We start from the raw sequence: 15079 nt of genomic DNA, 5'->3' as shown, positions 1-15079 counted from the left end.
GTTACAATACACTGATACACATTTAAAGTATATTAATTTTATGCTGTCATGAAATAATCAAAAGGATGACAGCATCATGTGACCTATGTCTGGACGTTGTCTGCCACCTTCCACCCTTAAATTTGAAAAACAACCACTGTACCAATACAAAAACACATATCATCACATATTTTTGTTTATTTTTGTTTTTTATGAACTTCTCCTGTTACTGTATCCCTGGAGGAACATTTTTTCAAAGCACTGCATTGTGGGACAACAGTGTGAAGTTGGATGCTGTTTGGATGGTGAGAGTATTGTTTTATTTTATTTACCCTAATTTTCAAAGAAAGAAAAAAAATACTTATGTTAAGCAATACTTCTTAAAGTTGTAAACTTTGAATGTTTATCCGTAATTGCATTTTACACAATAAAACCTATAACAGTATTCATTGAAATCTATTATTAATAAGTATTGAACAAATTCAACATATTTTAACAGTGTATTCTAACAGTATTACTTAAATGTATTTGTAATCTAAAAAGAATCAAACTTAATTTCTATGTCTCTGTCAATGGTATGTATTAACATTAAATTAAGAGTAACCGGAGCGCTCTGATAGTCGAATAGTTACTACGCATGCCACATAGCTGCAACGTCCCTGGATTGATTCCAGCCAGGAACTGTTGTTGCATGTTATACTCATCTCCTTCTCCCCTTGTTTCCTAACAGCTTCCTCACTATCCCCTGTTTAATAAAGGAAAACTGCAAAAAAAAAAAAGGTCTTATCATTCTTAATACATAATCTGAGATACATTTAAGCACATTGGTAATATAAAGTGTATTGGAAATGCTCAAGCAGTATTTAAAAATACACTAGTAGACTAATGTAGATGTATTTGTAATATATTAATGTTTTTATGTACACTCAAAGTACAATTTACACTATAATGTATTTCTGCTGTACACTATTTAATAGTCTGGACCAGGGTTGGAAATTAACTTTGTTTTCCACCTTCCAAATTCTATCAGCTACTCAATTTTTTTTTACCAGCCACCATCTTGTTTTAACCAGCAGTGTGTAACTGCATGTGAAAAATAATAAAACAAAATCTACAATATTCAAGCTATTGGCTATTTTATGTCATAAGATAAATATTTAAAGCAGGGTGGAGCCAGATATTGTAAACGAATGTTTACAACGTTGTAAAAATCACCCTGTAGAGTCTACATCCTATTTTGAATCTAATTGTGTTCCAACTGTCTTCATCAATCTGAAACTATAACACAACAAATGTTGACAATGACTGATTTTCACTCCTGCTACCTAAAAAGGGGCAAAAATTGTCTGACGTTACTATTTTTAAGTTACATAACATAGGTAGGGTAGGAATTTGGTGTACACAGCTTTACTAATCTTTAAGCCTGTTTTTGTTATACTATACTCTTAAATGCAAATCAAGTATCCCCAACAATGCCAAGTAAATGTGGTCTTCAATACCCTGAATTGAACTTTAGGCCAACAGAAGAACATTTATTCAAATTATATTAGATTTCTTTAGGGAACAGCATAGTAGGATAAACAATATGGGCATCTATTATTATCTTATGGTACTTTATTTGATCTACTCTTGGTTACTCTGTTCTCCTTTCCTCCTCTTCTCTTTTTTGACTTCTCTCACTCTCAGCTGCACTCATTTATCCCTGGAAATTTCCCCCACTGCAAGAAGAAAATAGAAAAAAAAAGTATTAATCATAAACTTCAAAAAGATTAAATGCGTATCTTATTGTCTTACATCTACTCCTGCTACCTCTGCTTTCCTTTACTCCTTTGTTCGTCACTCCGTTCTTCACAGCATATTTTCAACTCTTGTCCCTTTTCCACTTCACCTGCTTTCTCCACAAGTTTAACATCTCATTTCCTATTCTCTCCTTCATTCTTTTCCTCACTTTCTCTTTCACTCCTTTTCTTCTCTCTTCCTCGCTCCTGGAATCAAGACTTCCACTTCCGTCCTCTCTCACCAGTTCTCCACTCCTCTCCTCCTGGCTCCTCATCACACATTTTTCTCCTCTCTCCTTCTCTTAATTCTGCTTTTTTACTCCTTTCTCACTGCCCTCGTCAGGAAAGGACAGGATAACTCCTGTTAGGATTCATTTGCATTGATATTATTTCACCTGGAAACTACTTAGCTTTCAATCCTGAACACTTGGTCCACCACCCTATCTATTCCTTTAGGTTATCTAATACAATATATATATATATATATATATATATATATATATATATATATACTTATATGTATCATTAATACATATATTTATTTATTTATTTTTTAATTTTTCCATTTCTGAATGCAACCAGCAAAGACAGGTCTTCTATACAGTGTGCAGGATGTGATTGTTGCCATCCAAAATGGAGAGAGTGATTTTGAAAAGGAATCAGACATTACTGATGCAAGTGATGAAGTGGCAGATGAAGATGCCAGTGAAGTGGATGAAAAAAACCAACAACTCACTGACTTCCCAGCTGGTGATTACACCAAACCCCAACCAAACAAACACACCATGCCCTGTGACAAGGTATTGCTTGCTGAAAAATCTCACATTTCCCAGTGAAGACGAAGAGAGGACGCTGCAGACGCTGCAATAAAGGATAAACCAACAAGCTATGCAGCAAGTGTGATGTTTGTCTTTACTTTTAAGAGGAAAAGAAGTGTCTTTGGGACTATCATTGCAAATGAACATGGCTGAACACTGGGACGGAGACAAAATTCAGTTTTGTAAATACAATTTTATCCTGTTTTTTAATTAATAAATGACCATTCATAAAAAATATGACTGTTGTGTGATTATTATTCATGGTATATACTGTTATGGGGCTAAATAAGAAGTCAACCCTGCAAATTAACCCTTACTTGTTCTGTATATTTGTTTAGAGAATGTGAGTACAAATACAGAAATTCTGTTCCCAACTAGGCCCAACGTTGCAATATTACAACATTTCACTAAAAACTTACTAAAACGTAAAAAAAAACTGAAAACCCTTTGCATCAGAGGCCTCCTACAGCAACATCTGAAAGGTGCTCATCTTTTTCTATATTTGGGCTTTACAGGGTTAGGGCAGACCTACAGATGGCGATATTTTCCCAGTAATACAAATTTTGCTCCATTGATTTTGCCGGTCCGGTCCAGTCAGATAGACTGGGGAGAGATAACACAAAGTTGAAGTTATTTTAAAAACCTGAAAGATTCGGGGCTTTTGAGAAAACATTTGGGACTGGAGCCCATAAAGCCAACCCTGATTCGCCTTTGATTAAAACTTTTAAGGAAAATACTGACATTTTCTTTCTCTCTCTCTCTCACACACACAGGGTGCAAAATTAACTTTTTTTGTCCACCCGCAAATAGTAAGTGAATATTAAAATTTTACCAGCCACTCAATAGATTACCATTGTTTTTTGGCTGGGGAGTGAAACAAATCTACCAGCCATTTGCATATTTTACCAGCATTTGCCTGATGGCTGTTGCTTATTTCCAACCATGGTCTGGACGCAAGTACACTTTAGTGTGCTGTATTATTTTTTCACCAGGGTATAAATTAGTTGTTCTTTACTTTGTGTGGCCTTTACCTTTTCAGACCAACTGCTGTCTATAAGTTCACAGTCAACTAAACTAAAATCTCAAAATGACTGCATTTTTTTAGCATTTGCTGCCTGACCGTCTTCATATCAGACACAAAAGTAGGCTATTGAAAATAGTGATTTTACAACAGGAAAAATCTGTGGGCCATACACAGAAAATCTGCGATAGCAAAGAGTCCATCCAACACAAAATGAAGGACTGCAGGCATATTTTTTTTTAATGCTTTAAATAACTCATTGACACTAAGAACCAAATATAAGTTATTAAACTTCACAAAGTTAATAGACTATATTGTATTTCATGTGTTTTGGTATTTTGCACACTCCCTTAATTCTGTCAGTTATTTAGGGGTGAACACAGATCGATTAAGACAGTTCACACCAATTACAGAGAATAATATAAACATATGCAAGTGGTGCAAACAAACGGTTCAGCACCATGGCCTATAGACAGCGATAGGCCAGGTTCACTGTCTCAGTACCATGTCTTTCTTTCTTTCTTACATGGGAATAACAAACATAAAATAGAGACGTGGTCTACAACACTACAAGGCCTATTGCAACATAAAATTGACGAGACTTGTAACCAATGTACAAAACTATGAGACACAAGAAGAGATGTTAAGTGTTACAATTTGCGGACCAGTTGTCTCTCAGAACTTTGTCAGTAGCTCAAACCAGTAAATCATAGACTATTCTTTAAGATCACTGCTTGAGAAATTTAGAAATAATCATCTGATGAGTACTTACAATTCATTTCACCCTCCCGATCAACAAATATAAGTGTTGAGTCTTCAGGGTCATAACACTTCTCCTTCTTCTTCTTCCTCTCAGATGTTAAATCATTCTTTAGATCTGCAGCATCACGTTTTCTTTTTGTCTATCTTGAGTTAGTGTAACCCACCGATGTTCTCCCACAAAATAAGGACAAATGGCTCTAAATGTTTTCGGTTTCGTCTACTCGTCTTTCAGAGAAGTCATGTGATTTTTATTGGCTCGTAAACATCGATGAAATACAGCCCCTTGTTTTAGTTTCTGTTATGTCAGGACCGCTTGTTCCAGAGCACACATCTGAAGAAAATCGTCGCATTTAAAATCCTAACAGTGACTACAATCCTCACTGTACAGGCTCATTGGCAAAATGTGTACCCAGGTGATTGCATTTGGACCCACAGGACTGGAAAAGATCATCGATCTGTGCGACAATGAAGATCACACAATGGATTTATCCTTCCAAATAGGCTGGCACACACACACACACACACACACACACACACACACACACACACACACACACACACAGAGAGAGAGAGAGAGAGAGAGAGAGAGAGAGAGAGAGAGAGAGAGAGAGAGAGAGTAGTCAAAACAAATTTCATTATTTTCATTATTATAGTTTATTATTGTTGTTTTTTATTGTGATAATAATAATACTAATAATGATACTACTACTACTAATAATAATAATAATAATAATAATAATAATAACAATAATAATAATAATAACTTTATTATTATTCTGCCATGCTGGTGGAAAGTTTGCATTTGGCTAGTTTGAAGATGTGAAGGGTGTCACTGGTTGTCCCTCCATCCGTGCCTGTCCCACCTGTGGCCAACTGGTGGGACATAACAAAAGTCAGTGTAAAAACATCGTCTGTCCCCGATGTAAGGTGCAGTTCTGCTTTGTGTGTCTGAAGGTCACTGAAGAGCGTTTGAAATCAAGTTCATATTTCAAGCCTTGCGCCTGTGGTGTCGCCTCCAGACAAACCTTTATACCTGTGTGGAAGAGGAAATAAACTTAACAACACCAGACTGTTGTTTTGTTGATGCAACACTATGATCTTTGAAAAATGTACACAGCTGTGTGTTTTATTTAAGAGAAAATGGCAGCAGAGGCCATCATCATCATAACTGATGTTTGTTTAAAAGTAAAGCCTTGAATGATGAAGATGACAAATGTAACATATACTGTAACTCTGAAGCATTTAAATCAATTCAGTTTGAAAAAAGTATTTTGACAACTAAAAATATCAAGTTCATATTCAAGGACTTATTGAACAGTTTGTCATAAAATATACAGAGTGCTTTAAAACCAGATTAAACCACATTACTACATAATATATAAAGTATCTTCAAGTAGTGATACATTAATTTCAGAGCAACATTTCCTGTAAGACACCATGACTGCAGCCAGGAGACACACAGCAGCAGTGAAGCAGAGCGCTGTAGGAGGTCTGAGGGAAGACCAGGTCCTGACATCATCTGAGGGAGGAGTGATGTCAATGTACAGACATAACTTACTGTCAGGGCAGAAAACTAAACCCTGGTATCCTTTTATCTGAGAAACAAACAGCAAATAAAGGACAGATGATATGATTAAATGTCAAATGAGAACTGTGGATCTGTTTGGTGTTGTAGCATTTTTAAACATCAGTCTGTGTTGTAGCATAAACATCAGTCTGTCACATCAGTTTTGATGATTTATCTGTAAAATCCCTATAATCAAAATCTGAATAGTGCAGAAGGAAAAGTACTTCTTTGTAACATCCAGCTTACAGTTAACTAAAGATAAGAACTTATGTGTCAAACATATTTTAACATATTACTGTATAATACTGTACAGTTATTGTTAATGTAATAGGAAAGTATATTTTAAAATACCTCTGATGTAGTATTTAGCATCAACAGTATCTCTCAACAACTCAACTGATTTATACTGTAGTTACATTCAGTTAAGTGTTGTGTCATGTTTCCTGAATGGAGCCTCCTGCTGGACAGTCCACCCATTCAGAACCAGACACCTGGATTTGGTACCTGTCTGTTCAGGCCGGAGAAGAAACAACGACTGTCAAAACCAAAGATCTCTTCGCTCCAGTCCTCTTCAGTTGACTGTCTGTCATTTCCCTTTTTCCAACACTCACTCTGAAGAACAAGAGGAGTAAAAAAGAGTGAAAATGTGGAGCTGCAACAACAATAACAGCCTGGTCGCCAGAATAAAATGTTGGCATTGTACGTTTCTGCAAACCACAGATACATTGAATATCTACGTTTCAACACGTGTAATACGTAGCATATTACAATTTTCTTCATCTGGGATCATGTGAGGCTGTAACAGTTTTTTTAGAAACTGTAAATTAATCACCTACATTTAACATCATCACGGTTAGATTAGATTAGACAAGCAGTTTGATAACACATCATATGATTATAATCTTGTTTTATAACACGCCATTCTCTGGGAGAAACTTTCTACACATGCAGCTGCACTAAAATAGTTTCACTTTTGCATTTTTCTAAAGGTCAAAAGTTTAAGTAGATATCTTCATCTAAGTTAAAACATAAATATGTAAGAACTAAAATTTGGCATTAGTGGCATTATTGTGTACATGTAAATAACATAAATGTGTGAATGAGACATTTTTATTTTATCTCTAATACAGGTTTTATTAATAAAACCTGTAGTGCAGGTTTTATTGAGTAATACATGTAGTGAAATAACTTGTGGCATCAGTTTCTCTGCATGGTGATTACTTTGTGATCTTGGTTATTATATTGTGTACATGGTGCATATAATTTTATTTCAATTTGTGTTTAATCTTGTGGTTGTGTTTGATGTTAATACCCTGTGTTTTTAAAGTCGATTGTGTTCACACAACAGTGGTGTTTGTGTCAGTCACTCTGTTGCAGAAGAGTTTATAACCTGTCTTCTTTTTATCCAAACCACATAACTACTCATGAGAGGGTTTTATAAAATCCATGCTGGTTGTAGAATTAAGAGTCTAAATGGTAAAGATAACTATTTTAACTACTTTAGGTAACATTTTTTCCTGTTAAATAGAAAGCAAGGTTTTAATTCAATGAAATAATCTTCATATCAGGTGTGATTGTTTTCTGCGACAGCAAAGCAAAAGCAAAACTGTTAAGTAGGTGCTTTTTCAGAGCTGTCAGGCAGCCAACAGGTGAATCATGATTACTGTAAACCATCCACTTCCTCCATAGTTTAACTATATTAAGGACTTTGTCTCTGTATCTTTTGTTTAAGTCAAAAGAGGGTTTTTTGTTCTGGATAAGCAGATAAACAAAGTTTGCTGCGGTCTGCTAAGCTGCTTCCTATTCAGCTCCTCCACAATCAAGTTACTTGCATTTTTAACAATTGCAGATGAGTTAATTAGTGATCATTCAAAAGTAACATTTTAATATAATGTATTATTGTTATGTTGTGCTGTGTGAGTTAAGTAGGCCTGGTGAGATCTGCTCAAATTCATATTGTTTTTTAACAAATACACAGACATTAGTAAAGGTAAACATTTTATTTGTTTTTACAAAACATTTCTTTTTTGTGAGATTAGATTAATTGTAGCAGTGTTGTTTAAAAACGTAATTTCATATATAAAAAGCTTTTAGTTAAAGCAACGCACATCTGAGAGTTAAAACAACACAAGCAAGAATCAAGACAGGAGAAAATAATGTTAGTAAGTGCCATAATGGTGAGTTCAATTCTGATAGGACGTAGTCAAGGTGTGAATAGGCAGTGCATAGAGTGCATTTTCTCTCTTCTGCGTCTTGACCACATCAATGTCCAGACACTTTCAGCACTAAGTGGATGGTGGACATGTGTTGGATCCCACAGGATGACAGCTGGGATGATTCCTCCAGTGGCTCCGTTCTATGGATCATCCGGAAGTCATCATCTAGGCAAAAAGAAAAAGTGTTATTAACATAAATCTTGGATTATTTGTTTTGACTACTCTCTCTCTCCGTGTGTGTGTGTGTGTGTGTGTGTGTGTGTGTGAGTGTGCCAGCCTATTTGGAGGGATAAATCCATTGTGTTGCATTTCCTACATTGTTAATGTATCAGCCCCTGGATTCTGGTCTCATTAAAGAGCCTTTAAACGTACCTGTAGACAGTCTGAATTCTTGAACAAATTTTCCTTTCAGGTCCTGTCCAGTCATCTTCTTCAGCTGATCTTCATTGTCGCACAGATCGATGATCTTTTCCAGTCCTGTGGGTCCAAATGCAATCACCTGGGTACACATTTCGCCACTGAGTCTGTACAGTGAGGATTGTGGTCACTGTTATGATTTTATATGCGACGATGTTCCTCAGATGTGTGATCTGGGACAAGCGGTCCTGATATAACAGAAACTAAAACGAGGGGCTGTATTTCATCGATGTTTACGGACCAATCAAAATCACATGACCTCTCTGAAAGACGAGTAGACGAAACTGAAAACATTAGTTGCCATCCCTCCCTATTTTGTAGAATATCGGTGGGCTACACTAACTCAAGATGGGCTCAGAACAGACAAAAAACAAACCTGATGCTACCGATCTAAAGAGTGATTTAACATCCGAGGAGAAGAAGACGAAGAAGGAGACGGAGAAGTGTTATGATCCTGAAGACTCAACACTTAGATTTATTGATCGGGAGGATGAAATGGATTGTAAGTACTCATCAGATGATTATTTCTAAATTTCTCAAGCAGTGATCTTAAAGAATAGTCTATGATTTACTCGTTTTAGCTACTGACAAAGTTCTGAGAGACAACTGGTCCACAAATTGAAACACTTAACATCTTTTCTTGTGTCTCATAGTTTTGTGCAATGACTACACGTCTCGCAGAGCGCTGATGTCATGTGGTCATGCTGTCACTCCGATGTCTCTCACCGACGGTTGTCGCCACTTCTTGGATCAGGTTGGTAAATGTTGTTAATTATTGTTAATTAGGCTACTGTACCTTATTACTTTCAACACGAAATTCAAATAAGCTTTCTGTGACACACAATTAACTTCACTGATAAAAATCGATGACAATAGCATAATTGTGCAGTAGTCCAGTATTAATTTGAACAAATAGACTTGAAATGAACAGCGACATTCTGTCTGATCAAGTCATTTCTCTAGCAATATTCAAAAATCATTTTCAACATATGAAAACGTGCCAGTGGAGTAAAAATATTTAAACTTGGCTCCAATTTTTTTAAATGTTTTAAGAATTTCCTAGAAATAAGAATCTGTGACTTAAAACAAGAAAGAAAAAGACAATGTAATCATTGCACCAGAATAAAGAAAAATAAAAGTTGTTTTGTATAATAAACCAGCTGAAATCTTCTGATCACACTGGATGATTTTCTCACTTGTTTAAGAAAATGTTTAGAACTGAATTACTAACATTCAGGTAAATCAGTGCTGTATTTATGACACTTATTGATTAAGATTAAGATTTTTTCACACATGAAGGTTTTGCTTTGACTGATTTTCTTTTTAATGTTCAAGGGTGAGAGCAGATTTAAATGTGGTCAAACTCGCTGCAATGTTGAGTGGTCCTACGAGGAGGTTCGTAAAATGGCTCTTCTGACCCCTGAAGAAATGAAGGAGTTTGAAAAGAAAATGATCAACAATTCAAAGGATGCCAAATCAGTAAGTATTTTAATGATGTAATTTTAAAACCTGTTTTCATACCATATTTGTTGTAATTTAAAAAAGCTATTCATTAAAAAATACACTTTTTCTTTTTTTACAACACAACTTAACAGTGTCCTGGCTGCAAGTCTCGTGTGATGAGAGCTGACCTGAATGATCTGAGTGTCCTCTGCTCAGTTTGCACAGCTGACAAAAAGAAGGTCTACAGATTCTGCTGTCAGTGCTCGAGGGAATGGAAAGGTCCATTTCCACGTTCAGACCGCTGTGAAAATGATGACTGCATCAATCAACTACTTGAAACACTGAGAACTTGTCCAGAGATCATCTTTGAGGAAGTAGAGGATGTCACTGGTTGTCCCTCCATCCGTGCCTGTCCCACCTGTGGCCAACTGGTGGAGCATAGCAAAACTAAATGTAAAAACATTGTCTGTCCCCGATGTAAGGTGGAGTTCTGCTTTGTGTGTCTGAAGCTCACTGAAGAGTGTTTGAAATCAAGTTCATATTGCCTACCATGCTCCAGTGGTGTCGCCTCCAGACAAACCTCTATACCTGTGTGGAAGAGGAAATAATCTTAACAACACCAGACTCTGTGTTTGTTGATGCAACACTGTGGTCTTTGATGAATGTTCACAGCTGTGTGTTTTGTATGAGAGAAAATGGCAGCAGAGGCCACCATCATCATCATCATCATCATCATTATCATCATAACTACTGTCTGTTTAAAAGTAAAGCCTTGAATGATGAAGATGACAAATCTAACATATACTGTAACTGATCAATTCAGTTTGAAAAAAGTATTTTAATTTTTACAGGAAATCTTTGTCTATATCACGATCTATTGTTTCAAAGCTTTGGTGTTTATTTTGACAACTAATCATATCAAGTTCATATTCAAAGACTTATTGAACAGTTTATCAGAAAATATACAGTTTGCTTTAAAACCAGATTAAACCACATTACTACATAATATATAAAGTATCTTCATGTAGTGATACATTAATTTCCACAATTTTTTTAATTTTGTCATAAAATATTCATTATTGTTGTTTAGTCCTTTTTATCTTTATAATATCTTTATTCAGTCTGTTATTTCTACTGTTTATGTCAATGTTTGTTGTTGTTTTATTATGTTATTTTACTGCTTCTTTGTCCTTTAAACTTTGCTCAACTTCCAGTTAAATAAAAGTCAAAATAAACTATTTGATTGAATAAATTATTTCTGTTTCACATCAAAATAATAATTTAAACAACAAATGGGTCAAACACAAAGTAACAATTTATTCAAGTCTCAACACTGAAAGTTTACATTCAAAGGTTTTCACAGCTACAGATCACCACTGTGATCCTTTGGGTCAGTGTGGATCCTGATCTTGTAGGAGCAACATTTCCTGTAAGACACCATGACTGCAGCCAGGAGACACACAGCAGCAGTGAAGCAGAGCGCTGTGGCTACAGTGACCTCTGTAGGAGGTCTGAGGGAAGACCAGGTCCCATCCTGGTCTGAAGGAAAAATCTAATAGGGATCACTGAACAAAAGACAAAAAAGCAAGTATCAATTAGAGGTCAGTATCAAGGAAGAGGGCACCTGTAAAAACTCATCTTGTGTTAGAAGCAGGAGATGCGTTGACATCATCTGAGGGAGGAGTAATGTCAACATACAGACATAACTTCCTGTCAGGGCAGAAAACTAAACCCTGGTATCCTTTTATCTGAGAAACAAACACAGCAAAGAAAAGACAGATGATATGATTAAATATCAAATGAGAACTGTGGATCTGTTTGGTGTTGCTGTATTTTTAAACATCAGTCTATCATTGTCACATCCTTTGTGATGATTTATCTGTAAAATCACTGTAAACAAAATCTGAATGGTACAGAAGGAAAAGTTCTTCCTGCAGCATCCGGCTTACAGTTAACTAAAGATAAGAACTTATGCGTCAAACATATTTGAACATATTACTGTATAATACTGTACAGTTATTGTTTAAGTATTTGGAACATACATTTTAAAATACCTCCGACGCAGTATTTAGCATGAACAGTATCTCTCAACAACCCAACTGATTTATACTGTTGTTACATTCAGTTAAGTGTTGTGTCATGTTACCTGAATGGAGCCTCCTGCTGGACAGTCAGAGACAGGTGGAGAAAGAGGACATTAATGTTACACATAGGAGTTACATAACAGTTGAGATGACTTTGAATAGGAAAACATAGAAACATTCACACACACCTGTCAGTTCAGATTGGAGAAGAAACGACAACTATCAAAGCCAAAGATCTCTCCACTCCAGTCCTCTACAGCTGACTGTCTGTCATATCCCTTTTTCCAACACTCACTCTGAAGAACAAGATGAGGAAAAAAGAGTGAAAATGTGGAGCTGCAACAGCAATAAAATGGCAACAATCACAATTAAATGCACAAAAACATAGAGCTGACCACATATTCCTGCTTCACAGAGTTTGGAAAATGTAAGAATGTAACAATTTCCTTTTCAACAAAATCACATGACAGGAAATAAAAGTTATTCCGGTTTTGAGGAGTTTACTACCCAGTGCAGTAGCCCATTTCAAATGACGTATATAAATGTTTACCATTTTCTTCATTTGGGGTCATGTGAGGCTGTAACCTGACAGTGAACTTTGCAACATTACACTGCTCTTCAAATCGTGTCACATTTCAAACTGCAGTTTGTTTAGAAACTCTTGGTTCAGCACATACATAATACTCCAGCTACAGTCACGTACAGACTTCCGAATCAGTCTGCAGCAGTTTGATTAAACATCCTGTAATTATACTCTTGTTTTATAACACACTATTCTCTGGGGTAAACTTTTTTATACATGCAGCTGCCAGTAAAATAGTTTCACTTTTGCATTTTTCAAAAAGTCAAAAGTTTAAGTACATTTCTATCAAACACATCTAAGTTAAACATAAATATATAAGAACTCATGGCATTATTGTGTATATGTAAATAGCATAAATGTGTGAATGTGACATTTTTATTTTATATTACAAAATCTGACAACAAAGCAACAACGTGTAGATGGATGTTTTCCCAACAGCACATTGGAAAGTCCCCAATAATATCTTGTATTTAGTTCATCATACATGTACTAAATAACTAAAATAACTTCCCAGTGGTTCACTGCATGGTGATTACTTTGTGATAAAATCAAATCTGCTAAATTCTTCAGGAATATTCACCAATATTGCAAAACTAAAATTCAGAGGGCCTAAAGATGGCACCTGCATCTTCACCTGACAACAGTGAAAATCTGTCTTATCAAGTTATTTCTCTCTATAATTGAGTTCTAAAATCATTTTCAACATATGAAAAAGTGCCAGTGGAGTAAAAAATATTTCAGCTTTTTGCTCCAGTTTTTAAAAAAAATGTTTAAAGAATTTCCTAGAAATGAGTGTCTGTATCTTCAAATGAGAAAAAGACAATGTGATCATTGCGCTAGAATAAAGAAAAATAAAACGTGATTGATGACTGAAGTTGTTTTGTATAATAAACCAGCTGAAATCTTCTGATCACACTGGATGATTTTCTCACTTGTTTAAGAAAATGTTTAGAACTGAATTACTAACATTCAGGTAAATCATTGCTGTATTTATGACACTAATTGATTAAGATTAATATTTTTTCACACATGAAGGTTTTGCTTTGACTGATTTTTTTTTCTTTTTAATGTTCAAGGGTGAGAGCAGATTTGTCTGTGGTCAAACTGACTGTGATGTTGAATGGTCCTTCGAGGAGGTTTGTGAAATGGCTGTTCTGACCCCTGAAGAAATGGACGACTTTGAAAAGAAAATGAAACAACAAACGAGTCACACACAAAGTAACAATTTATTAAAGTCTCAACTAACGGCTACAGATCACCACTGTGATCCTCTGGGACAGTGTGGATCCTGATCTTGTAGGAGCAACATTTCCTGTAAGACACCTTGACTGCAGCCAGGAGACACACAGCAGCAGTGAAGCAGAGCACTGTGGCTACAGTGACCTCTGTAGGAGGTCTGAGGGAAGACCAGGTCCCGTCCTGGCCTTAAGGTAAAGTCTCATAGGGATCATTGAACAAAAAACAATAAAGCAAGTAAGATTAATATCAGTAAGAGGTCAGTATCAAAAAAAGAGGTCGCCATTAAAAACTCACCTTATGATAGAAGCAGGAAATGTGTTGACATCATCTGAGGGAGGAGTGATGTCAGCATACAGACATAATCTCCTGTCAGGGCAGAAAACTAAACCCTGGTATCCATTTTCAAACATAAGTCTGTCATTGTCACATCAGTTATGATGATTTATCTGTAAAATCCCTGTAAACAAAATCTGAATAGTACAGAATGAAAAGTTCTTCCTTGCAGTATCCGGCTTACAGTTAACTAAAGATAAGAATTTATGCAACAAACATTTTACTGTGGTCTGTACAATTACTGTTTAAGTAATAGGAGAGTACATTTTAAAATATCTCTCAACAATCCAGCTGATTTATACTGTAGTTATATTCAGTATTCATCTTCTCCTCAACATCTTCACTTTGTCCCGCCTGTTTTTTTTCTTCATCATCAGATGGTGGTGGGGCTGCTGGTTGTGATGTGTATGATGATATTTCTACTACATTTCTCCACCTCGTCTCCTTTCAGTTCTCCTGGATTGGCATGTGACACTCTGTGGCTTTGAAGTGGAAGAAAAATAATATATTTAGCAACGATCTCTTAATATTACAGTCATAGCTCTCTGTTAATGAATTCTTTGGGTATTTTTGTGATCCTACCTCTGTACATGAGTACATATGCAGTACTGGAGCTGGTGAACAATAATTTAGAATTGATTGTTGGCACAGAACAACAAAAGTTTACAACTTTCATTAAACTTAGGAACTGTCTCATTTGGCTTCCTCACAACATTTTTCTCATGCCATCGCACTCAAGTTCAAGTTCTGCTCATATATAATATAAAAAAATTATAATATCTGATGTAACCACCGGTAGCCTTATAGTCGATCACTCCCAGCCATCTCCTAACAATCTG

At 35.8% G+C, this 15079-nt stretch overlaps 1 protein-coding gene across 1 annotated transcript; it reads left to right on the top strand.

Annotated features, from left to right (window-relative positions):
• The first annotated feature begins 8822 nt into the window (after positions 1-8822).
• LOC122973511 (potential E3 ubiquitin-protein ligase ariadne-2-like) lies at positions 8823-11042 on the top strand. Its single transcript, XM_044341089.1, has 4 exons — positions 8823-9060; positions 9212-9312; positions 9894-10037; positions 10154-11042. The coding sequence occupies exons 1-4, from the start codon at positions 8907-8909 to the stop codon at positions 10607-10609; spliced, it is 855 nt and encodes a 284-aa protein (XP_044197024.1). The 5' UTR covers positions 8823-8906; the 3' UTR covers positions 10610-11042.
• Positions 11043-15079: the final 4037 nt, after the last annotated feature.

Source organism: Thunnus albacares, chromosome 22, assembly GCF_914725855.1.
Source record: "Thunnus albacares chromosome 22, fThuAlb1.1, whole genome shotgun sequence".
Taxonomy (NCBI): domain Eukaryota; kingdom Metazoa; phylum Chordata; class Actinopteri; order Scombriformes; family Scombridae; genus Thunnus; species Thunnus albacares.
The sequence above is the reverse complement of the archived record's forward strand: the minus strand, read 5'-3'. Positions and strand labels throughout refer to the sequence as shown.